The sequence below is a fragment of the Amia ocellicauda genome, chromosome 2 (genome assembly GCF_036373705.1).
Source record: "Amia ocellicauda isolate fAmiCal2 chromosome 2, fAmiCal2.hap1, whole genome shotgun sequence".
NCBI classification, from domain to species: domain Eukaryota; kingdom Metazoa; phylum Chordata; class Actinopteri; order Amiiformes; family Amiidae; genus Amia; species Amia ocellicauda.
The window spans coordinates 34,711,124-34,738,453 of record NC_089851.1 but is presented as its reverse complement, the minus strand read 5'-3'; the positions used below and the strand labels follow the sequence as shown (position 1 = coordinate 34,738,453).

Below are 27,330 nucleotides of genomic sequence, written 5' to 3'. Positions count from 1 at the left end.
ATAGATATGAATGTACTCCTTTATTTTCATTGCAGGGTGCTCATACAACGTCGATGTAAAAGAGAGACATGATTCATATTTATTGTATGTCGAACATTATAACCCTCACTACATATCTTGTACAGCAGTGTGGATAGTGTATTTTCACAGAAAGTTATATAAGGAATAGAGAGAAAGGAGACCAAGACCTCCCAAGACCAGGTTTTCACACATGCAGCTGAAAGAGATGAAAGAGACGAGAACAAACTTACAGACCCTATTCTGACCACTTTAATAACACTGCAACATAGGTGATCCTTTTCATTACATGTATTTACAGTGCCTCCTGTATCTACAGGAGGTCATATTCACACTACGTTTACATCCTTTCAACCACAGGGCTGTGGGCAAAATACATGTACTTTATGTGAAAAATAAAAACGTTGGATTGCATTTGATTGTGGTTCAAAGGCAGAACCTGAGATCCACCTAATGACTATTCTCTCCATCCCATGAACACTGTCCTAAATACATGAAGATGGGAATCATACAACATGGTACATATGAGAAATGGTTTGGATAAACTAAAATTAAAACCATAGACTGGTAGTGTTACTTGGCTAAATCTACCAGTTTCTCCTTGGCAATATGAGCATTTAATCAGTTAGGCAGTCATAAGTAGGTAACCTTATCACAGTTTGGTAATAGCAAGAAAGCAGTATTGGCCTAGCACATGTACAAAGAAAACCCAGTACAACATCCCCACTTCCCCACTTGAGTTCTATTGTATTAGCATCAACACACAAAGTACAATACAGACTATCTTATTTTTTTAATGTCAGCTTCTATAAATAGGATTGTATTAACAAAGGCCCAAAATACTCCCCAGCTATACTGATGTTTTTATTGTCGATGTTCATTATTTGAATGTTTACTATGCACATGACTTTAAAGCAAAATTAAATAATTAAAAAACTAATACAAAACCAAATAAATAAATGAAGGCCATTTTGAAAAGTTTCCTAAAAGGTTTGCAAAAAGTACATTCTTTAGTTCCCATGAAGCACAGCTGCCCTCAGAGAAAGCACATATTCTGGCATACTGTTAATATATTTGTTAAATGAGCAGCTCTTTTAAACAAATGAGTTACAGTAGCACCAGCAAGTAAGTTTACAATAATTGTAGGAGCTATGATGTTTACTATATTTTCCACATTTAGACACCACAAAGCAAACTGGATTTGTGCCAGTAATGGTGATTTGTGGTTTCCGGATAACTAGGCCCATATTATTATACTAGCTCCAATGAATATTAAAATAAATAAAACAAATCTTTGGAACCAATTTACAAGATTGTTTGAATTTTTAATGTCTTGTAAGAAAATACATGAATAAACTAACGAACAACCATCATTTAATTACTACAAAATAATGGTGAATGTATACAATTCTAGCCTTCATCTCAGGCCATATATGACCGAAAGACCTAAAATCTGAAAAAATATAATGTCAAATGGTCATGACTTGACTTCTACCTTTACTTCTATCTAGTGTTCACCATCACATAACACCACACAAGGTAAATGAACTGACTCATCATTCCCTGTGAATCTACTGATCGTTTAGTACAAAAAAAACATCAATTATACCTCATGCAATAGAAAAGTTAACCAAATATAGCCTATATATTAATTTGTTGATGCAAATGGAAGATTAATACCATAGTTCTGCTTGATCTAGATTATTGTAAGACTAACAACTTTGAAATGCGGCAAACAGCAGTGGAGACTGACCTTTTTGTATTATATACATTCATTTGACTACCCTAACACACCCTCTGACAGAGCAGAAACAGAAAATTGTCCTTGTCCTTCGTGACTGGCTCCATTATGTCCTAAGCAGTAACTAAAAGAAAACACTTAATTTAGGAAGAATATAAATAACTAGGTGTTATTCTTTGATCATGGATGTCATTATTAAACACTGTAAAGTGTAAAGATCTTTATATGATTCCTATTTTCACTGCATTTGGTAAAAAACAATGTAGGTACATTTTTCTTTAAAAACAAAACGGAAAATACTGTCAGTATCAAAACAAAACATCATCCTGGTCACTTGGTATAACAAGAGTTTTGTCTTCGGAGTATCTTGGATGACTGAATTAATACATTTTCATCAAGGAACTCTGATTAAATCTTAATCTATTTAAAGTTGTGTGGCATTTCTAATCACTTTAATTCTCTACAGTACATTTATTAATAGAAACAGCCAAGAGCTGTCCAAGGGACAGAACAAAAAATGGATTTGCAGTAGGTGGTAATTAACACTAGCATTGATCAAATTAAGCATTTTAGAAAGGGCCCACACATCAACAGACATTAGTTATTCTCCAGAATATACAAAGTTATTATTATTTTTAATAATATTATATGTGAATTAAACAAATCATGTAATGGTAAATTATATATATATATATATAGTGACAAAAAAATAATTTTTTGAAGACAACAGTATACTCTGGCTCATTGTTTTGACCAAAATAGCATGGTTGGTAATATAAAGAAAACTAGTGTTGCAATGCAGTTTGTGTTATTTCTAATTCTACATTAAGAATAGGGTTTGAAGGTAAAAAGACAGCATGGAAGAGTCAGTTGAGGGTGTTTAAAGAGTTGTCAATAACGAATGCAGTACTCTAGTATATGCATTTACTTATAAGGTAATTTTGTACATATTTGTTTATACCATGCTTGGGGATATTATTTTTCAAGTTTGCAACTTGCTTTCTGTAATACTTAAATTCCATTGTCAAAATTATTAAATGTATCACTGAACAAACTGACACTTTTGAAGTTACAATGGTCTTGTTTTTTTTAATACATCCACCACGATCCCTCAAATTTTGTTAGGGCAATTCATACAATTCGCAGTTTTTACTCTAAGCACTTAAAAACCAAAAACGTTTTTTTCTGAACTGATTTTCTACAGAAAGTGCATCGTTATTGCAGGTAGTATACCAAAAGTAAAAATTATAATAGAAAAGATGACTTATCAGCTGAAGAAAATAGATGAAGTAAGCTGTGTGACACCAGATACTATATATTTAATACAGTAAGTCAGAGAAACAAAACAATGGTACTTGTTAGTTTCATTCACATCAAGACCACTGCCACCGTGAGTGAATAAATGTATCCTCGCTGGGTTGAGCCAAGCTTGCTGTAGTATGTCATTTCCCAAGAGAGATGCAATTTGTTTGTTCGTTTGTTTTGAATTTGAAGGTTTTCCAACAAGCGTTCTGATTTCAGTGTAATTTCACTTTGACCAGGGCCTGACTACTCAATAAACTGATGGAAAAATGGGATTGCGGAACTCACACAAATTCAACCGGAGCTGAAAACTTTTGGCACCATGAGCAAGATCCCACTTCCAGGAGTTCCCTTTAATATCCTTCCCTTGGATGTATTCAGATGGATTTTGTTTTCCTTGTTATGAATCTTCTCAAAATGACATCTTACTCAAGATGAAGACACACACACACACACAAAAAGTTTATTTTTGTATTCCTTTTTCTTGTTTTTAGTTTTTGCGGTTATTGTGCATGGACTTCAGTGAGGGGGCACTGGGAGCTGGGCTGGGGGAAGAAAGGTCTGGATAAGGCTGCAGGCTCATCTGCTTGTTGTCCATCAGCTTCTGAATGACGACTCTGCAGAAGTCCTCGGCTTGCTTGTCACAGGTGTCCAGTAGCTGCCTGACTTTGGCCGTCCTCGTGGGCTTGGTGGAGATCAGCTCGTAGTCTTCCCGCATGAGGAGCTCCCTGGAGAGAAGAGCATCCAGGGACTGGTTCAGACAGGCCTCCGTCATCTGTGTCACGATGTCCTCCCTCTTCGCCTGGATCCACTGGGCTGCCGGGCCTTGAGGTGCAGACTGAGCGTACTGAGGGGTGAAACCTGGAATACAGTTTAGACTGGTTTTGTAAAGGCGACCTAGTCTGCATTTTCGGAGGGCAGTGTACGGGGAAAAATAAAGGGAAACCTAGTATGATGGAAATTGATAGTTTTATGCAATTGACTGTTAGCTTCTAAGCCAACTCCAAATTGCTTAGCACATTTTCCAATCTCATAGGAATCCAATCTTATGCTCCTGCCTGCTTATGTATTGTATTGAGAACATCTATTGTTTCACCGCCACTTCTACAATGCCTACCCCTCCCTTTAGCACATACCTAGGAATTAACTTTATGATGTCTGCACTTGTTAGCTGATTGAAACAGGATTTGTGCTTATTGTATTTGTACTGATTGTATTACTGCTTTAAAGGAAACGTTTGTCAGAGGACTACTTTACCAGCTCAACCTGCTTAAAGAAACTATTCTATGAAAAACATTTCCTCTCCTGCCACACCCTGCTGCTGGCTATTTGGGTCGGCTGCACTATGAGTGGGGTTCGCCTGCACAGAGAGGGCTGCTGTACCTGCAGTGCAGGGCTCCAGGGTCATGTAGCTGAGGTGCTCCTCGCACTCCGTCTCCGGGATGCCTGGTTTGAAGGCGATGTTCAGGTCTGTGTACGGTCTGGCGGTCTGGTTGAAGTCCATGTTGTTCTCTATACTTGGGGAAATGAGCGACTTGGGAGGATCTTGCAGTGGGCTGGATGCGTTGGACACCAGATTGAGATCTGAAGGGCCTATTTGAAAACGAAGAAAAAACAAATTCACAATTGCACATATAACAGATATAAATATACAAATGTAATATTGTAATTGTAGCTGTAGAAATGTTTCAACACTTCTAAAGGAGGGAATTTATCAAATCTACTATTATTATTAATTTTAATATTATGTTTTATTGTTTTGTTTTCTTACTAAAGAAATATGTATTATTTATAATTTTTCTACACAAATGAAATTAATAATGTAAAGAAATTATAATAAGCATATGAAGTGTTTGTAGAGTCCTTAATTTTACTATAAGACTTGAGTAATTTTGTTGTATCCATTTTTATAATCAACAATTAATCAAAATATTATTTGCTGTACTGTTCTGACATTTTTTTTAAATAAAACCTATTACCTTTGAATTTTAAATATATGGATCTGTTTTTCAAAATACTATGGTAAAAGTGCCATTAATCCTGTCCCTGTCTTCAGTGTACACCAGCCCTTACTTTTGGCAGCTCTTTGCCCTCTGGGTACTCTCTCTGCACATTTTATGTGATTAGATTTGTTTTTCCTGACCTGCATTCATTAAAGCAAAATATAATTATATTAAATTATACAGTCTCAAGAAAGAAGGCCAAACCAGTTCCACCTGCTAGACAAGTTAACTGTTAACTTCTAAAAATAACCTATACCGAGAGTTACACTTCTTATCTGCAAAAACTGACAACTATACCAAGACACTTGAACATGAAAAACATACAAGGAATGTGTTTACTGGAATGCTCCAGTAATTAAATACACTTTGATAGAGTGTTTCCAGCTGGTTTCATCACTACTATGCTGAACATTTGACTCTTGCCTTCTCTGAGGTACAAAAGTTATCATCTGACAGATTAACTTCAGTGACCACTGTGCCTGTATGACAGAACAGTATCCTGGTGCCAGATGTACCATTTCAGGAGTACAAAAAGTTATTCAGTAAAAAAGGATAACATGACAGATGCAGTTACCTGTATTTGGGAGTATGTTATAATGAGATTTATTTGGCCAGTCCACTTGCTTTAAATCCACATTTGACGCATCTGCAAACAAATGTTACAAAAGGAAATAAACAACTGATTATATATGAAAAGCAGTTCTCATAATCTGCATGCCCTCCCTTTCCTTGTACAGCACTGTTGTCTGTATTCGTCAATATTGCTGATTCTGCACCAATTGCCGTTAGGCTACATACAGTGAGGGAAAAAAGTATTTGATCCCCTGCTGATTTTATACATTTGCCCACTGACAAAGAAATGATCAGTCTATAATTTTAACGGTAGGTGTATTTTAACAGTGAGAGACAGAAGAACAACAAAAAAATCCAGAAAAACGCATTTCAAAAAAGTTATAAATTGATTTGCATGTTAATGAGTGAAATAAGTATTTGACGCCTTCGACTTAGTACTTGGTGGCAAAACCCTTGTTGGCAATCACAGAGGTCAGACGTTTCTTGTAGTTGGCCACCAGGTTTGCACACATCTCAGGAGGGATTTTGTCCCACTCCTCTTTGCAGATCCTCTCCAAGTCATTAAGGTTTTGAGGCTGATGTTTGGCAACCCGAACCTTCAGTTCCCTCCACAGATTTTCTATGGGATTAAGGTCTGGAGACTGGCTAGGCCACTCCAGGACCTTAATGTGCTTCTTCTTGAGCCACTCCTTTGTTGCCTTGGCTGTGTGTTTTGGGTCATTCATTGTCATGCTGGAATACCCATCCACGAACCATTTTCAATGCCCTGGCTGAGGGAAGGAGGTTCTCACCCAAGATTTGACGGTACATGGCCCCGTCCATCGTCCCTTTGATGCGGTGCAGTTGTCCTGTCCCCTTAGCAGAAAAACACCCCCAAAACATAATGTTTCCACCTCCATGTTTGACGGTGGGGATGGTGTTCTTGGGGTCATTCCTCCTCCTCCAAACAAGGCGAGTTGAGTTGATGACAAAGAGCTCGATTTTGGTCTCATCTGACCACAACACTTTCACCCAGTTCTCCTCTGAATCATTCAGATGTTCATTGGCAAACTTCAGACGGGCCTGTACATGTGCTTTCTTGAGCAGGGGGACCTTGCAGGCGCTGCAGGATTTCAGTCCTTCACGGCGTAGTGTGTTACCAATTGTTTTCTTGGTGACTATGGTCCCAGCTGCCTTGAGATAATTTACAAGATCCTCCCGTGTAGTTCTGGGCTGATTCCTCACCGTTCCCATGATCATTGAAACTCCACGAGGTGAGATCTTGCATGGAGCCCCAGACTGAGGGAGACTGACAGTTATTTTGTGTTTCTTCCATTTGCAAATAATCGCACCAACTGTTGTCACCTTCTCATCAAGCTGCTTGGCGATGGTCTTGTAGCCCATTCCAGCCAGTAGGTCTACAATCTTGTCCCTGACATCCTTGGACAGCTCTTTGGTCTTGGCCATGGTGGAGAGTTTGGAATCTGATTGATTGATTGCTTCTGTGGACAGGTGTCTTTTATACAGGTAACGAGCTGAGATTAGGAGCACTCCCTTTAAGAGAGTGCTCCTAATCTCAGCTCGTTACTTGTATAAAAGACACATGGGAGCCAGAAATCTTGCTGATTGATAGGGGATCAAATACTTATTTCCCTCATTAACATGCAAATCAATTTATAACTTTTTTTGAAATGCGTTTTTTCTGGATTTTTTTGTTGTTTTTCTGTCTCTCACTGTTAAAATACACCTACCATTAAAACTATAGACTGATCATTTCTTTGTCAGTGGGCAAACGTACAAAATCAGCAGGGGATCAAATACTTTTTTCCCCTCACTGTAGCTATCCTGGCACAAATGTCCAGAAGAAGAGATTTTGTCACAGAAACATGGATATCACCTGCTGTGCTCAAGGGCCTTGAATACTCTGTATTGATACAATAAAAAAATACCTTTGGAAGGAGGCATGCTGCTTATCGTGAGGAACTGTGGCTGGGACATATCAGGTTCTTGTGAGACGCTGGAGCCAGAGGCAGAGCTGTTGTACTGTAATACAAAACACAACCAAGGTGTTACCACTCACAGCAAGGAGGAGTAAATCCACTATCAATTTACTTCTGAAACAAGTCTGCAATTAACTGAAAATCAGGATGATAATCTCCATTCAAACTAGGATGGGAAAGACACAATAAAGATTAGTTAGTCCAAAACCCTTTTTCATGTTAGTATAGCAATGATAAAATGTACAATCGAAGGTATAGGTGTGTGCATACATATATTTGTATACGACATGTATTGGTGTATATACATACACACACACATATCTATATATATATATATATATATATATATATATATATATATATATAGAATAATGATAATAGATTAAGTGTATTTAACTAATTAACTTGCACAGTTGTTGTAAAAGTACAAGACTGCACACACAAAATGTTTATGTGACTGTACATAAATGTAGGGTTATTATGCTTCTCTCATTAGAATTTAAGTGCTATAAAATGATGCTGTAGATGAGAGAAAACAGGGTATTGGTTGTGTTAGAATATTAGCAAAGCCCAGGGGCATAGTGGGGCTTGAGGCTACAGAAATGACATTTGGGGAGTAGTCCACTACAGGAGAATTAAGAAGAAGAAATTAGAAGAAAAAGGTTAATTACTTGTACTTGTGTGTTATATTCAAATAATGCAATAACCTAGAATTTGCATCAGTCTGTCAGGATGCAGATATTTACCAACCCTCTACAAAAACTCTTACATTTCTCAATCTTGAGGGGATAACACCAGTATTAAAAAGTGACTGACTTTCAAACCACTGTTATCTAGGATTTGGCAATATTGGAATAGACTACAGCAGCAGTTTCCAAACCTATCCTGCAGTCTCCCGTCATGCAGATTTTTTTATTCCAACTGAGCTATTAATTGCTTAATTAAATCCTTAATTGAACTTACAGTGCAATATACAGTTTAATTCAGCAATTAAGAGCTCAATTGGAATGAAAACCAGAAGGGAGGGGGTACTCCAGGGAACAGGAAACTCATCTCCCACAATAAGAAAATTAACACTGAACAATGAATTTCCATCTATTTAAATGAAGTAAACTAATTTATATAAACTTTTTCCCCAAAATAGTTTCCTTTTCATTGACAAGCCTATCTACCATAAAAACATGGAAATAAACATAAAATAGAGACTAACCTGCCATGGAATGTTCTCTTTCATTATGTTCAGAATTTTGGGTTCTTCTTTCAACTGCTTGTCATGTGTTGAAGCCGAGGCATAGCTTGACCTGTTAAATAACTTCAGAAGAAAACATGGCTAGTAGTGTACTAACAATTAGCCTACACATTTTTAATGTTATTGCAACCATCAATAAGCCCCATATCATTCATATCGATCCATCTTTGCATCACCTTCTTGGCTTCACAGACTTCGAACAGAACTGAAAGAATGGTTCCTGGTGTCAAACCACAGAACCCATGTTTGCATTATGAATGTCCGTGAATACTGATGCAAATACAGAACCATCAGAATCATATCCTATTGCATACCTTAAGAGATAAGAGAACTAAATTAATGAGCTTGATTCTCTTGTCCCACAAAGTTATCCGAAAGAACTGCAGGTAACAAAAGATATTGTCCCACAGTAACTAAGGTAGCCCAAGTCAAATCGTATTATAGAGGACAGCAAAAGATGAATAAGATGGAAAATTACAATGACCAGGAAATTATGATGGAATACATTAAAGTGAGAAATATACCACAGAGGTGTAATGCATTCCTGCTGGTTAATGCATACATAGTGACTTCAGAAACTGTGAAGATCTGGCTTAGGTGTTTTAGGTGGACTGGGCTACTGTTTCTCTGCTCTGAATCCAAACAATTATTGTCAGTCTACGACATTTCTCTACTGCGGCAGAGCTCAGGTGACGAAAAGCAAATCATTACAAAATGTGTTCTAGATCTATAGAAAGATCTATAGAAAGTCAACAGGGTCTTATATAGCTCTGGAAAAAAATAAGAGACCGCTGCAAAATGATCAGTTTCTCTGGTTTTACTATTTATAGGTATGTATTTGGGTAAAATGAACATTTTTGTTTTATTCTATAAACTACTGACAACATTTATCCCAAATTCCAAATAAAAATATGAATGGAATGGAATGGCTGCCATACATGTAGAGATGCGGATTTAGGAAAAAATTGCAGTGGTCTCTTAATTTTTTCCAGAGCTGTTCAAAGATTTAGTGCCTGTCTACATTCATTCCGAAAGTTCTATTTGCAGAACCTTTTAAACTCTTGATAACCTTTTATGTGATTATTAACAGTAGACAATTGAAGATAAATCTATAAAAAGAAACACTGTAAACACTGTACTTACTTTAGCTTTCTTCACTTCCAGAACTGCCTCTAGAACTTCAATTTCATCAAACCTTCGTACCATAGGCTCCAGTTCAATCAAGCATTCTTCAGAAATAAAATAAGGGATGTGGCTTAATTCTAAACTAAAAATGTTCTCTTACTGTTGGTCCCCAAAACATGTTCAAGGAAAACTTTCAGGTCAAGGATCACTCATCAAGGTTACATCTACATAGGTCTGATAAGCTTAGAAGCACTAGATCAAATTAAATATGAGCTTGAATAATACAGACAAATTTGCTTGTGAAAAAATACAATAAATACGGATCTCACAATTTGCCATTCTTGTAGTTGCAGTTAGCTTCAGATTTAATAATGAATCCAGGAATCAATAATATTTGTGAGGCTAAAATACATGTTTCTTATATGACAGAGCTGTACATTCCATTGAATAAACTGCTTCCATATATGTATTGGTCCAATAACTTACTCAGAAATGAAGGGCGGTTGTCTGGGTTACTGGCCCAGCCACAAGTCATCAGGTCGATGAGGGTGTCTCTGCTGGGGATTTCAAATGGCAGACTCTCAGGAGTAATGTCTGGTCGGGTTCCTCGTAAAACACTGAACATGATCTGCATGGGGTTTGTGGCCTCTGGAAATAAATATGCATATGTTATTATAAACTCTTGTGTTATAAACTCAGGAGCAATTTCTAATACCATGTTACCTTGCACCATGCATACATCAAATAAATAAAAAATAATAACTCTCTCAAATGGATATTATTTACTACAAAACTTTTAAAAGTGTGGAAGTTGACATGGTGGTTAAGTCCATGAACAATAAGTGTTTAACCAAAACTGCAAGAAGTTCTCAACCAAACCATTAGTTTCAATACTGAATCCTCAAGATTAAAGTACCGGAAGAACTATTTTTATAATCTTCAACCTAATTTAGGGGAACTTTAGGGAATTTACACATATAGGCCGAACGGACTTAGAGATTAAGTTATAAAATGTACTGCACTGTATCTTTATCTACATTTTTGGAAGAATATAAGTATATATGTATATATATATATATATAAATGATGCTTTTTACCTTCAAATGGTATCTTTCTTGACAGAACCTCCCACATAATTATTGAATAACTGAAAGGCAGATAAATAATTAATAGAAAGAAAGACTTGAAACAGATTTATAACACCTACACCAGGACAATATGAAATAGCAAAGCAATTATATGCAAGTTATGAACATAACTCAAACTGCCCGATAACCAAATGACTCCTGAAGGACAACAGTGATTCAACATTTTAAGTGATAAGTAACATATGCAGAGAGGGGAAAGGCATCCAGGCTCCTTTTGTCCTGACACATCAATAATTTTAAAATGGCAGCATGCCCTCTTGAGTCTGACAACCATGTAACAGAGACCTGTGGGTTTTGTAATTGTCTTTGCATTCCCAAATGTTCACAATGAAGAAGCCATGGTTAATTGGTTCACTTTAGCAAACAAGCAGTTCAGTAAAAGTAACTGAGATCTGTATAAAACCTTCTTGTGCTACTGCTGTATGGTCATCTTGTAGTGGGGGGACCACACAAAAACGTTTTGTTCGAATAAACTTCTATAATTTGGTTAAATTAAGGACTCTACTTTCACTATCGATCAGTATTTATCATCTTTGTCGTTAAACATTGATGAGAATATGGAACTTCCTCATAAATGCATACATTGGTTTAATAAGTCAAAATTACACTGTGTTCAGGGAATTCAGTGATTGAAGATTTCAAGTGTCCCACAAAACCTACTGTCTCTAGCCCTCCTTAAACAGGGTAGGCCACCACTATCTTGACCCATAAGAAAATGTAATATTTGTGGCAACAGATCATAGTATCAAACAATATCAGCTAAGATAGTACAATTAATCACACAAAAAAAGAAAAACAATCAAAGACAAATACAATGCAACTAAACAAATGCATGCAGCGAATTTAAGTGACATTCGTTAGAAATTAAATCCTTTTTTCCTAGTTGATTAGCAGACTTATGTACTTCAGTTCCTTCTTGAACTGGACTGATTCTCAAAATACCAAGTGCTTATTCCCGTTTTACACATCTCAAAGGTCACAGCTGAGAACTCACATTGGTTGCTTTTTATTTGGTACAGAGTTTATTTCAAGGTCTTGTTTCTTATATAAACCCAACTATAATGATCAACAAAAATGCATACTGGTCCACACAAGATGGCTGAAGTGCTGATCAGTGACTTTAACCAAAAATAAAGCTAAATACAAATATGCTTCCAAGGTATCACACCCAGGACTACATCTTCCACCAGGCCAGACAAGCACCTTAGATTAATGACACCCTGTTAATTACCCTCCTATACCCTCCTTAACTCCGAATGTAATATGTGACACTTCGGACATTTCATCAGCATAGCTTAAAAGTTCTGACTAATTCACTCTCATACCTGTACACATCATGCTTAACATCACCCCGTCGGTTCTTGGAGGGTTCGTACTCCTCGGGAGGCATATAGATCACTGTGCCACCCATCTCAGGGGGCTTGGAGCCAGATGCTTTACTGATGGACAGCTGGCGCCATTTGGAAAGACCAAAATCTGCGATCTGTGGAAGCAAATAAAATAATGAACAGCTATGTGGAGACTCTTGGATCATTAAGCATTCTAACAACCAAACGGGTAAGATGGTGGAATGGACTCCTCTCAATTGGAAGCTTGTTCTGAAATGTAACCAAAATGGTACCATGCAGTGTCCAAAATCCACTAGCCAAACATATTATTTCTACCAAACAAAATAATAAATTGCCTTTTGTGTGCAGTACATTTCATTGAGATTTATGTTGAGTATTATGTTGAATACAAACTTAAAAAGACCAGAGCAAATTTTGAAACAAAATTATTTTAATATATTGATCAACGGTTAATCAAATGAAGTTTATCTGTAGAGCACATTTAAAAACAACTGTAGCTGACCAGAAGTGCTGTACAGTTTCTTTTTTTATTGCACATTTTCCACTTATAATATATACTGTATTATAAGTACATAATATATGCATAACTGAAGCTGTTCTGAATCCATAGATAGCACATATATAGCAGTAGCATCTATTATAGCTGAGATATGAGCTGAATTGTATACGCATCTCTCTCTCTCTCACTTTCACTCTCACTCTGCCTGCTCTCCACCTTCTCCCGCCATCTCTGGCGCTGCTCGTCTGTAACCCGATCCTTGTCAGCTGATCTATTCCAGCTGCCTGAGACGTTTTTTTTTTGATTGGCTAGTAAAAAAAGCAGATCTCCATGGCACATGACACACACAGTAACATCCTCTCCATTGGGCAATTACAGGCCCAAGTGCTGCATTGCACATTGCACATTAAAACCAGGAAGTACGCAATGCAAACACACCACACATGGCTCTTTTCAGCAGAATCTCAGTCTATGCAGCTAAAAACACAGCATGTCTTTATCTCTAATTGTTTATCAGATAATTCATACTTTGTAACTGATTCCCGAATTTTGGGCGGATCCACCTAAATGGTCCTCAACTCATCACTACAACCTCAGCATCACACTGCAGCCAGACTCTTGAAACTCCTTTAACTCCAAACCTCCATTCCACACAAAACTTCGTCCTCCTTTTCGTCAATGGGTTTTTGTTGGCTTACTCCAGGTAAATGTTGCCACATAACAGCTATTTAATGAACGGTAGCTAGCAGCAGACCGGTGGCGAGTGAGCGATGTCGAGTAGGTGATGTCCCGTATGGTAAACAATGCTGCGAAACTAGGAGCATTAGAGACGGTCTGTGGCTGGCAAACATGAGTCATTTCTTCCGAGCCATCATGCCAGATATTTTAAACATTTACCCGCCATTGTGGCCGATAGCCTTCTGAGATTTACTGGCCAAACAGAAAATCTACCCGCATTTGGTGCTTGGCGGGTGTTAATTTCGGACCCTGGTGCCATGTATTATAGCTCCTAAGAATATGCTTGCTCCTGTTTTCAGACATTTTCATCCAATTTGTGCATCTTATTTTCAAACCATATTTCTAATCAAACTGATATGCATATCTAAGGCCTGATTAAAAAGAAATTCATACATAAGCATTAACAGCATTATTACCAATGAATCTTGCACCGCTAAACATTTGCAAAAAAAATATCTGGGGTGCCAAATGAACTTCTCGTAGATCTTGTTTCACACAGCAATGTAGTGGGAGTGCTCACATTCTTGTGGTATTAAATAAAGAAAATAACTGAGACAACAACCCGCAAATGCTCTCACAGCTGCTCTTGTTGTAGACAATGGGAAGTTTCCTGCCCCATTTCAAAAGCCACTCTGGCAGAGCTGGTCTCCTCCCTGTGCACAGTTCCTCATATTTTATAATTAAGCACGCAGAAGTGGTGCTGTGATTCTCAGAGAAATATGTTGTGTTAGCGGCATGCAAACAAGTTTTTATTTAATTAGGCCCATAGTCTTATCAGAAAAATAAGACTCTTAACTGCTGTGACTTTTTGTTGAATGACTATTTAACAGTAGATGACTGTAGGATTAGGAAAGAGAGTTTAGATCTTCCATTCATTTTACATCTTGGCTATTAACTACAGTACAAGTTAACATTTAGTTCCTGTGTAACAAACAAAATTATATAATGTATAATACTTAAAGTGAATAACGGTACGTAATTAAGCACTTTGAAAGATGAGTTTGCAATGGCTATTTGTCAGCTCTTGGATGTTGCAAGAATACAACATCCATAAACTGCCAAACTTGTCCTTAGTCTCCAATATACACTAATAGAATGCTGGACACAGAAATAAAGTAACTGAAAAATTATTTTTAACACGTCAAACTTAAAAACTTTAAAAGGTATTTTGTTGTTGAGATGAGAAGTGAGAAATATGGTCAGAAAGCTATGGAATAGTTTATTAGTTATTTACTGCAACACTGCATATTTTGAGTTTAGAGATGACATTAGGAATTTCCTATTGGAAATTATTGTGCTATTTTTCAGTTTCAAACTACATAAAACATAGTTATATAGATGGTATAAGTCAGCACAGGTATCACATTTGGAACGAGGCACTATTGTGTAAAATTACCTAATGATTTAAATATCTAATTATATTACAATTAGGGGATTGTTGGTTTTTTTTCGTTTTTTTTTACTTTAAGGGCAAAATCAAGATTTTGTATAGTTGTAGAGATCTAAACCTGAAAGTTGAAGACTGTTTTGCAGCACAAACAAGATTACTTGAATGGATGAAAGCTCCATTCTTATTCCATAAATAATGTATAAATAAAGTAGTATTTTTGACATATGCACTTCCATGGGATAATGAAAATGTATTGATAGCTACATCACAGAATTCTTTTCAGCACAATAGTGTAAAAAGGCAGTTCATTTAGCAATATGTGCAATAAGCTGCCTGTATTAGTTATTGAGAACACATTGGTAGTATAAAGCAAGAGAAGAGAACCCACACTGATTTCTTGAAAATACATGACTCATCCTAATGTTACCTTCATGGAACTTGCTGCGGTTTTACATCTGTCTCAGGATGAAAATATACATCTGTCTCAGGAACTATTATCAGCAAGGGTAAAGTGGAGAAACATCACTTAAACACTCAATGCTATCTGTGCCGCTTGTCTGGACAAGCTAATGGAGTAAATGAGTACCAAACCACAGTTTTGGGAAGGGCACTTGCCGAGAATCAAAACCACAGCAAAATCATTGGGCTGTTATGCACAGCACAAAAAAAAACAAAAAAAAAACACTAATGTCAGTTTTGCAGAGCCTTTCAAAAGATCAACATACCTTTACATGGAATTCTGCATCCAGCAAAATATTCTGGGTTTTCAGGTCATGGTGGAGTAAAGGTGGAGTCATGTTATGAAGAAAATTCACTCCCAGGGCAATCTCATAGAGGATCCGAAGTCTCAAGGGCCAGGCAAGCAATGGATACAAATCCTTCTGCAGGACACACAAAGCAAAGCCTCAATAATCTACACTTTATCGATGAAGTGTATGCAGCCAAACCACTTAAAAAGTATTGTGTAACATAGGGCTGGGCGATATGACTTAAAAATAATATCTCAATATTTTTGGAAGTTTGGGCGATACACGATATATACCTCGATATGCCTTGTTTTTATCCAGTCAAGCTACAAAATAAGACCAAAGACATTTAAACAACAAGTCTTTATTTAATCATTAAATATGCAAAATTAACAAATACTACATGCAGGCTGTCATGGTAAATATATGCAGAATGCAACATATAACAGCGCAAGTGGTTGTGTGATTACTATTACGTGTGTTATGTTATGGGATATTATATATATATACACTCACCTAAAGGATTATTAGGAACACCATACTAATACTGTGTTTGACCCCCTTTCGCCTTCAGAACTGCCTTAATTCTACGTGGCATTGATTCAACAAGGTGCTGAAAGCATATATATATTTATATAGCAATAATATTAATGTTTTATGATCATATTTCAATTTAAATACTGCATTTATGCTATGTAAATGTTGGATTTGATGCTCATGAATAAAACGTCAGAGTTTCATACTATGGTCTGCCTTTGATTATCATATCGCAGCTGTGAAAGAGCTTTCAGTCACAATGACCGGCTTTGGCGCTTGTAGGTAGTTCGAAATGTCGGAGTTTCTAGCGTTAAGCTTACTGATGTATTGCAATGATACACTGTTTGCATTAGCGGGACTTATTTTATTCTTTCATGTTTTCATCTATGGATTGGTGGAGTGTTTATTTTTGTTTTGGTTTCATTGATTGGTGATAGTGTAAGAACATCAGAATGTACTCACATGTACTTTCTGAGTTTGCTATATTTGTTTGTAATGGGGCCATTTAATACTGATTACACCTGGCATTTCACTGTCTTTGGCATTTAACTTTAAAGCTGAAATAAAATTTGCGAAAATGGTTGCATGGACACAGTGGACTGCTGTGTTACTCCCAGCTGGCAAGTCTATTCTTAATTATTAATAATAGGGGCCACTGGTTCAGCTGTAAAATATTAAGATATCAATCACAACAAAGCCAGGAGTTGTATCTGTGCAATTAAAGAACATTGGCGATTGTTATAAAGGATTTGTTCTTTCAGTTTCTTCAATACACTATCATGAAGTCTTGGTGAATTAAAAAGCAGAATATGTATTCAGGTGTTGAGTTACTCTTTTACTCCTGGGCACTGGTCTGTACCGTGACACACTGTCTTGACACCTACAACCATGCTGAAACTGGTGAAGTGCCATGCAATAAACTAAGAGGAACTCAATTTTGAAATGTGGGAATTTCCAAAGAAATGCGTTGCTGAAATAATATAGGTTACTGCCTAGGAAAAAACTAAACACTAAACAGAAAAGACCTTAATACAAACTATACAATTGACAAAACTCAAAGGAGTTAAAACAAGCTGCTAAATTACATACACATACTATCAGACTAAATTATGAATTTATAACTTTGATATATTCAGGCATTATAAATAATTACATTATTATAGCCCCCTTTATACTTATACCACTCAGGGAAAATGCAATTCCAATTTAAATAGGTTTTATTTCACATACCTCGTGTAGAAGCTGATCAAGTGATCCATTGCTCATGTACTCCGTCACAATGCAAAAGAATTCAGGTTCGTTACAAACACCAAAAATCTGGATGATGTAGTTAAACCTGGCTTTGTGGAGAACCTCAGCTTCCTTTAATAGACAGTTCCTTTCCCTGAAGACAAAAAAAAACTAAATTAATACTACATACAGTGGGGGAAAAAAGTATTTGATCCCCTGCTGATTTTGTACGTTTGCCCACTGACAAAGAAATGATCAGTCTATAATTTTAATGGTAGGTGTATTTTAACAGTGAGAGACAGAATAACAACAAAAAAATCCAGAAAAACGCATTTCAAAAAAGTTATAAATTGATTTGCATGTTAATGAGGGAAATAAGTATTTGATCCCCTATGAATCAGTAAGATTTCTGGCTCCCAGGTGTCTTTTATACAGGTAACGAGCTGAGATTAGGAGCACTCTCTTAAAGGGAGTGCTCCTAATCTCAGCTCGTTACCTGTATAAAAGACACCTGTTCACAGAAGCAATCAATCAATCAGATTCCAAACTCTCCACCATGGCCAAGACCAAAGAGCTGTCCAAGGATGTCAGGGACAGGATTGTAGACCTACACAAGGCTGGAATGGGCTACAAGACCATCGCCAAGCAGCTTGATGAGAAGGTGACAACAGTTGGTGCGATTATTTGCAAATGGAAGAAACACAAAATAACTGTCAGTCTCCCTCGGTCTGGGGCTCCATGCAAGATCTCACCTCGTGGAGTTTCAATGATCATGAGAACGGTGAGGAATCAGCCCAGAACTACACGGTAGGATCTTGTTAATGATCTCAAGGCAGCTGGGACCATAGTCACCAAGTAAACAATTGGTAACACACTATGCCGTGAAGGACTGAAATCCTGCAGCGCCGGCAAGGTCCCCCTGCTCAAGAAAGCACATGTACAGGCCCGTCTGAAGTTTGCCAATGAACATCTGAATGATTCAGAGGAGAACTGGGTGAAAGTGTTGTGGTCAGATGAGACCAAAATCGAGCTTGTCATCAACTCAACTCGCCGTGTTTGGAGGAGGAGGAATGACCCCAAGAACACCATCCCCACCGTCAAACATGGAGGTGGAAACATTATGCTTTGGGGGTGTTTTTCTGCTAAGGGGACAGGACAACTGCACCGCCTCAAAGGGACGATGGACGGGGCCATGTACCGTCAAATCTTGGGTGAGAACCTCCTTCCCTCAGCCAGGGCATTGAAAATGGGTCGTGGATGGGTATTCCAGCATGACAATGACCCAAAACACACAGCCAAGGCAACAAAGGAGTGGCTCAAGAAGAAGCACATTAAGGTCCTGGAGTGGCCTAGCCAGTCTCCAGACCTTAATCCCATAGAAAATCTGTGGAGGGAGCTGAAGGTTCGAGTTGCCAAATGTCAGCCTCAAAACCTTAATGACTTGGAGAGGATCTGCAAAGAGGAGTGGGACAAAATCCCTCTTGAGATGTGTGCAAACCTGGTGGCCAACTACAAGAAACGTCTGACCTCTGTGATTGCCAACAAGGGTTTTGCCACCAAGTACTAAGTCGAAGGGGTCAAATACTTATTTCCCTCATTAACATGAAAATCAATTTATAACTTTTTTGAAAGGCGTTTTTTCTGGATTTTTTTGTTGTTATTCTGTCTCTCACTGTTAAAATACACCTACCATTAAAATTATAGACTGATCATTTCTTTGTCAGTGGGCAAACGTACAAAATCAGCAGGGGATCAAATACTTTTTTCCCTCACTGTATCATAACTAAAAACTACATTATTATACAATGTGCAGTTTTCACAATAACAAAACATGGGGCAGATCAGATATTTAAACTTAATAATACTGAAAGAAATAAAAACAAGCATTCTGACATTTTTTTATTATCAGCTTCATCTTTTATGTTTGTCATTACTTTAAGGTGGCACACCCAAACAGTTTATATGTTAACTATGCCTAAAATCATGTAGCGTTATGTTGGGTGTATTTTGATAAGAGCATTTTGGCTCTGAGCTGAAGCACTGATCTAAAGAAGACCTCCCCCCCCCCCAAAGTTATCAGATTTCCTTAGCTCATCAGCTTGGAACTGGTTTGCATCAAAGTGACAGTTTTGGGGAGGATGGCACCGAGAAGAGGCCAAATAGGTTGAAATTCTGCTATGAGATGTCTGGAGAAAGGGGCCTGTAGGTGATAAAAACTCTTTGAAGTGGACGAGAGCCGAAATCCCAACATAGAGCTACGAACCCGAGCCAACCGGCATTTCCAAAAGATGGCATGGATTGACATCAGTCATAGATCAAGCCCCCCTCCAATAGGACACTGGGGGCTGAAACCGAAATCCAATCTCAAAAATTCAAGAACCAATCACCTATTGATCTGACAGACTATAAGGAACAGCGCACGGCCTCTCTCTCTCTCTCTCTCTCTCTCTCACCTGAATCAGTAACTCGCTGCCACAGCTCAACCTGTAGCTCTGTTGCCAGAACCGGAACCAGAAACCAACTAAGTCTTTGCCGGCAACAGAAGAGTTAAACTGGGAGAAGGAGATTGAGCCGTACGAAGAATTCTTTTAAAGGACTTTATTAAATAAAGAACTTTACAGACTGCGCTGCCCGCCTGTGCCCACCTGATCAGTGGAGTTTTACGGCTGGACAATTGACTAAGTCGACTGTATACGAAAGTGTCAGTCATTTAAATAGCTATTTGAGTCTTAAGAAACTTGACCCTTGGAACAAACAGGGCCCTGCTTTCCTCAAAGACTTTGTCTTCAAGTAACTATGGTGGAACCCCGCTTACAAAGAAGATTTTGTGCACAACCTTGGAGCCTTCAAACCAGTGGAAAATCTGTTTGGAAAAGACGCTACATTCGCGAAACCCCAACTTCCAGGTGCATCGACTGAGTGGAAGTTCTTGGACAAAGCCGAACCGGACTGCCTTTGTTCCAAACCACACGGACCTCGTGCCGTGCGCTGTTATCTGAGCCCGAAGACAGAGAGGCCTCTCTGCGACGAAGTTCAGATAAGTTAACAGTTTGGAGTTCATGATTCATGACATTTGAGAAATCAATTAGAAATGTTAATCTGTGATTCATAACTCTAGAATGTGTAATATCATTTAGTTTTCTTAAATATAAATGTGTGTTGCATTAAACTGTTTTGTTGATAATTTTAGAAATAAAATCTGTCAACGCCGAGAAATATCTTCTCATTCCTGTTTAACTGTTTAGTCTGAAATTGACACAAGTTAATAGACGTTAGATTATTGGTGGCCCTGCCTATCCTTAATCATTGAATAATAATCAGTTAAGGGAAATTGTAATGATAGGATCTTTCTCGGCACCCAAACGTAAATGAGACTGATATATATATATATATAACAAGAAGTTACCTGACATAAATACTAACCTGCGTAGTTATTTAATGTCTGACTAATAATACTAACGAGAGACTCACCTTCGTCTTACTAACCGGTATTGTAGTCAATGTGTTTATAACCTTTTTTTGTTTAACGATTTGTGTTATCATATGCGATCCCATGGTCTTTGATTTGGTCACGGAAGTGATTTGTCTTTGATTTGTTGAGCTAGAGTTGAATTTTAATTAGTTTTTCCCTTTTGTATAATTAGTGTAGTGCTACATTTAGTCTTTGTTTTGAATAAATTTGACAATTTATATCTTTGGAATTGGTGTCTGTGTCCAATTATTACAGAAATTGAGTTCTACAAGATTCCAGGATTCGTGATACGGTGATACTATAAATTCACTTCTTAAATTGAAATGTATAAGTGTACCTTACGCTACAATCACAATGCATGTTTTTAAAGCTAGCGTTACTGCTGAGGTATGTGAAAAATCTGAGAAACTTTAGAAAGATCAGTACATTAAATATGTAGCGTAAATTTCATAGGAGATTTCAATGAACATCCGTAACACCTCAGAATGGACAAGTCCATAGAGTACCCAGAGTTCCCCAAGAGGCCTTTTAAATTGGGGGTATTAAACAGACAATTAAAAAAAAAATGCATTAATTGCTCAGGTTTGGTGAAAAAGAACACGTCAATTTATTAGTAGACAGCTGTGTTTTAGCATTGTGTTACAGAGATTTTCTGCAACATGTCAAAGAGTGAGGAGGGTCAGGCCCGGAAAAGTCTGCCAGAAACTAAAAGCTTATCAAGGAGAAAAACGTAATATTTCCAGCATAAGTAGTATTGTGGAATGTACTGAAGACCAGGCTAGATATTCCATGTATGTAACCAAGACAGTAGTTCAACATACTGCAGAATATTTAGTTACACACAAAATTGAAGTAAAGATTCTGCAGTTTGCTGGAATAATAACTAGCATAACTGGCAAGGGTTTTGAATACATATATCTGTACGTATTCAGATAGCATGTCTTAAAGAGCAATTAGAAGTCTTTTGGAATAAATACAGCATTCAACTTAATTGGATGTCACTTTAACGAAGTAATATTTCTGCATTGTTTTTATTTTCCTTATCCACATACTGCTTAAATGATTGATTAAATGTTAAACTTTTAGATTTTCATTCCAATCCAATGACAATCAACATAGCAGCCTATTCATGCAGGAAGTGTGTCCTCAGGGTTATGGTTATGGTGTCCTCAGAAAATAAAGGAATTTGGGAGTTAATAATGGAGGAGGTAGGTAGTAGGTAGGAGGTACGAAGGAAGTAGTAAGAGCAAGTTTACTAGTTGTTCCATGACAAATCATACAAACCTCTACCACCTCCAATTAACATTAACCTCTATATTTTGCTTCAGGCTATCCTCAAAATATAGTCTACATGCATAGATTGATCAGGTCAAATGGAGACAACATTTAGTGAGAGAATACCCCCTCACAATGTTTGTAACACTTTCACGAACATTTCAGATTTGAGGTAAACCACATGGTACAAATACACCACATGCAAGTAAAGCAAGTGAAGGTTAAGATTATTTTAATGTGACCTTTGGGTAAAATCACTCACCACCCAAATGAAAAAATAAACATAATAAATACACAGGCCTATCACAGAAAGAACAGGAGTGTGTAGCATTAAGCATGCAGACATGGTGCATAAGGAAGTTTCACTAATGAGAGCATGGGAAGGCTGGTGTCTTCTGGATTGTGCTGAGAGTGTAACACATTGCAGGTAAACAGATTGTATCATCAGCTTCAGCCTTATTATATCACAGCAATCCAGGAGATAAATTAAGGAGGGTTCAATATATTGTATTATATTAAAACTAATAGTAGTAAAGATTTAGATCCACAGCTTGTCCTTGGCAACTGTCCTTGAATTATTTTTAAATAGAAAGTGTCATGTGAGAAGTGCAGCGAAACAACCGGCAAGTGAAACTAGGGCAATGCTGTAGAGAATTATGTCACGGGTGACCTGGACATCCTTCTCTGGACAGTTTGACTTAGCTGGAATTTACCAGCAGGTTTTATTAACTGAAAATGAAAGTCTCACATATCTGTGTGGAATTTATTTCATATTTGGAAAAGCATGACCTTCAATAGATTATTAGGGGCATCCCAGAAAAAGGGAAGAAAGACATTTGAAGTCGAGCACTGAAAATGGGAATGACTCTATGAATTGCATTGTTGTCTCTGAAAAGTTTTAGAAGACTCGGGATGCAAGATAGAAGGCCATCTGCCAATAATACATGCTTAGTGATGAGGTGATCACAAAAGACCAAGATGTGTGAAAGTGTGAAGCAATGCAACTGGTACCATTCTTCAATTCTTTAGCATAAAGTGCACAAGACATCCATAATGTATTTATAAAATAGTTTCATGACATTTAACATTGACAGAATTCAGTGCAAAAACAGCCTGTTGGACTCAGATCAACTTTCTCCCATGGCACTCCTAAAAATAGACAGATCTGTTCTGTATAACACAGTTAAGTGTATTTGGTGTGAGTTCATAACAACCAGACAACCTTATGAGCCACTCACCCAACATTATGGACAGGTTACTTAGCCTGCTATTCAGTCGCACCTTTTTGATTGTATGAAATATGCTGCTTTACACTCATTATAGACAACTTGTTGTGCTTTAATGCTGTCACGTATTGTTTATGTAAGTTCACTCAGGACACAGCTTTTACCATCACAATTATTAGATGCGTAAAATCACATCAAATCTGCACTCGGACAAGGAAGATGATGTGATGTTTGAACCATCCACCACAGAGCATCCGATTAGTAATAATTCAAAGAGGAGGTGCTACACTGACGCAACTACAGCACTGCACTCCCCACTCTGGAAGCAACAATGAAATAAGGAAAAACCAACAAAAACAAGAATTATGTCCTTAGTATTGAATCGACACACATATACTACAACAAATACCAGCAAGTGCATATTTCACATTCTTTTGAAGCTCCAAAGCGATTCATTCACCGGCGAAACGTGTTTAGCAGCATTTATGGCATTCACATAAATCAGCTTTAGCCACATACACACAGCCGCCATAAATGATCAATCACGTTATTATTATTATTATTTATTATTATTATTATAAGTGTTCTTATTCTTTCTGTATTAAAATGGTGGGAAGTACCCAATTTTGAACCTACCTTTCCCCCACCGGAGAGTCCAGCTTCAGGCACTTGATGGCCACCGTAGTTCTCCAGTCTGAGTGCTGGGCTCTGAAAACGGTGCCGAACCCGCCGCGGCTCAGGTAGTGCAGGTCGGTCAGTTTCTGATAGGGGATGACGGGCAAGGTACTGGTTAGGCTGCAAATATTCACACACCCAGCATGCTCCATATTCATCAAATGCAAAGGCCTCCGAAAGCGGAGAGGGAGGCGCCCAAAAAAAAGGGGGAAATGAAAACTACAGCGGAATTATGATCTAAATCGTTATACAAATATCCCGATTCCAATAACAACACGTTTACATGTTAATGGTTATAACGGGGGGGGGGGGGGGGGGGGATCAGTCTCCTTGCAGGTCTGATTGTGATCGCATTCAAATGTACAAATATCGTTGAAACACTATTTCCCCCATTTTCGTCGGTCTCTTCGGCTCCTCGTCGCAGTGTAGCAGCAGTGCTACAGGTAACCAGGTGAAACGCGCAAATTACTGTCCGACAATCACGGGGGCTGGTTTGTTGTCATCCTCCGCTCACGCTATAATGGGCTGAAGGGTGCAATATATCAGACGAAATGATTCATGTAAGCACGCTGTCGAATAGCTTGACTTCTGTCTCTAAAGAAGTTCAACCGTGTAATAATACAACAAAAAAAGCAGAGTTTCCAGCTGTATGGACGAATGTATTAGGCGAAGCTCAGTACAGTTATATCCGACAGGTTTTCCCGGAGCAGGTCTCTTCCGGGTTTGTCAGAGAACGCGCCGTATAATCCCGGCTATAAGACGCATTGGCTATACTCGCTTCCTCTGGTGTCTAGAGAAAAACATATCCAGATTCCCCCCTGAAGTCCCCGTGAGATTTAGCTTTAGTTTTGAATGAATGTCCGCACGTTTGACGCACACACATGTAAAGATACACACGCACACTACACGTTTCTCCTGCGGGAAGAGCCCGCCGGTCTTTGCGGGGTTGTACGGTACAGCGCTGTCTTGTGACGGCCAGTTCCGGGAAACAGTGCGGACTCAGACACCAGCAAACGTGCGGTGCGAGGTAGAAAGCATTTGCGCTCATCACTTCACCATAAACTGTACTGCTACTCCTGAATCATTAAAATAGTAATACAACACTATATTGAGTATAACTGATCAACGATGATGCTGATGATGCTGATGAAGAAGAAGAAGCTTTTTTTTCTGTTCCCCACCATTCATTCATAGACTTGACAGATACTAAATACATATAATAATTAGAAGAAGAATAGGCGTCACAGGTGAATTCAAACCTAAAAATATCTCAAATTGTGCAAGCTAGTAAGATGACTCAGTTTTGGTTTGGGGAATTGCCGTAACTTCCAAACGCAGTACAGGCTGTGTGTATTTGAATCATTAACACAGGACAATATTTGGGGCTTTCCTCTGACGTCACCACCTCTACATCCTAAATACTAAACGTTTTTTTTTTTAAATATGTAAACCTGGTATTAACTTTTAAGGATATAAGCCGAGATGATTGCAGAGTATAGAAGCACAAACTAATGGAAAACCTTAGAAAGTTTTACTCACTGCCGTTTTTATTGTTCATTGTTAAATGTAACCGCTATGGTGTGTAGTTTTCCACTAGTGGGACAACGATTTGATTTCTCATAGTTCTTATATTTCCTATTGTGTTTCAATTATAATTTATATGACAACTGTCAAAGCCGCAACACTGCAGACAGGCTAATACATTTATTTACTGCAAAACTTTTTCTCTGAATGTGAAGTTATAAACCCGTTCAATGTTCTTTTGTTGTTTTTTGGTTATACTTTCTAACAGTAGATTTCCTCTCCTGCACACCACAAACACAGGTTGCAGAGACACAAGTGTGAGTGCCATACAAAAGCTACTGATCAATTGGCATCAATTAAGTTATTGTCACTAAGAGAGAAATAGAGAGACTTGTTGCATGTTTTTATTTAACAATGTCAGTGTATTTTTGTAATACAAAAGTGCAAAATGCTACACTGAAATTGCTCAGCCACTATTAGATAGATTCACAAATGTAATGTTTAGGATCTCATCTAAAACAAGAACAAGAAGCCCCTGGCAGCTCAGGACTCCTACTATCCTGCTCCCCTTCCTCAAGCATAAGAGCAACCAGTATATTAACCACACAGACATGGTTACACTTCAGAGAGCCTGGCCAATGACCAAAGAACTAATAGGACAAATACAGAAATAGGTCATGCATATTGTTGGGCTTAGATTCAAGTAATTGATCTTTGATTGAATTTACAGTTGGTAGATTAAGAATAAATCCTTTATGTGCAATAATTAATTTAATTTAATTTATTATTGCTTTGTAGTGTTTTAAAACTGAAGCATACAATTTAATTTAATTAATTATTGCTTTGTATTGCTTTAAAACTGAAGCTTACACTTTTTTCAGTATTTTTTTTTTTTTTTTAATTCTTTCAAGTGTCTGAGTAACCATTATACAGCATACTGGGGAAACTTAGAGCAGCTGTTGAAGGCCACTGGCACACATTGTAAGATCATAAAACAGTAGTTATTTGGAGACATACATGTTTTGAAATAATGGTAACAAATAGCAATATAAATGGTTCAGTGGTTAACAGTTGGCTATGATTCAGCATTATGGCCAGCAAGAACACAAGATTGCAGTGTAAAATATTTTTTAGTGTGACTTTGCTACTGCAGTCAATCAGGGAATCAAACATCTGAACTTTTTTTTTTAAATCAGCGAGTTTAAAACCTTGATTCCTTGAATATTAAAACCGGTTTTGGTGCAGTAATACCTAATACAACAATTAAATGTCGAAATCAATAATGTTCACACCAGTCACTGTAGGAAACAGGCAGTCTGAATAATGATAGAAGCAACTGTAACTGTAGTGGCCAATTGAGAAAGAGTACAAGGTTTTGCTTCCTTCTTGCAACCCTGCCATACAGGATAGTTTTGTGATGTGGTCTGGATATTGTTGACTGATGCACAAGATCGTTGGCCTCACATCCATCACAAGTTTCCTCCTTGCCCGGCTGCTCAGTTTGCAGAGACACTCTGATTTAGGCAGTGGT

At 37.7% G+C, this 27,330-nt stretch overlaps 1 protein-coding gene across 1 annotated transcript; it reads right to left on the bottom strand.

The window, feature by feature from the left end:
* Positions 1-252: 252 nt before the first annotated feature.
* ripk2 (receptor-interacting serine-threonine kinase 2) lies at positions 253-24,590 on the bottom strand. Its single transcript, XM_066723316.1, has 12 exons — positions 24,237-24,590; positions 17,628-17,781; positions 15,840-15,995; positions 12,464-12,621; positions 11,088-11,137; positions 10,477-10,638; positions 10,009-10,094; positions 8,827-8,928; positions 7,566-7,659; positions 5,639-5,710; positions 4,445-4,654; positions 253-3,922 (listed from the first exon to the last, which is right to left on the bottom strand). Exons 1-12 carry the CDS (start codon positions 24,431-24,433, stop codon positions 3,552-3,554), a joined length of 1,812 nt encoding a protein of 603 aa, XP_066579413.1. The 5' UTR covers positions 24,434-24,590; the 3' UTR covers positions 253-3,551.
* Positions 24,591-27,330: the final 2,740 nt, after the last annotated feature.

What these genes read in the sequence shown, in the direction of transcription:
- ripk2 (XM_066723316.1), bottom strand. Translation starts at nt 24,433, where the DNA reads ATGAATATGGAGCATGCTGGGTGTGTGAATATTTGCAGCCTAACCAGT. An exon ending in AAGAGAACATTCCATGGCAG is followed by an intron (nt 7,660 to 8,826) that starts GTTAGTCTCTAT and finishes TTTGTATTACAG; the next exon opens with TACAACAGCTCTGCCTCTGG. An exon ending in CCTGGAGCCCTGCACTGCAG is followed by an intron (nt 3,923 to 4,444) that starts GTACAGCAGCCC and finishes ACTGTATTCCAG; the next exon opens with GTTTCACCCCTCAGTACGCT.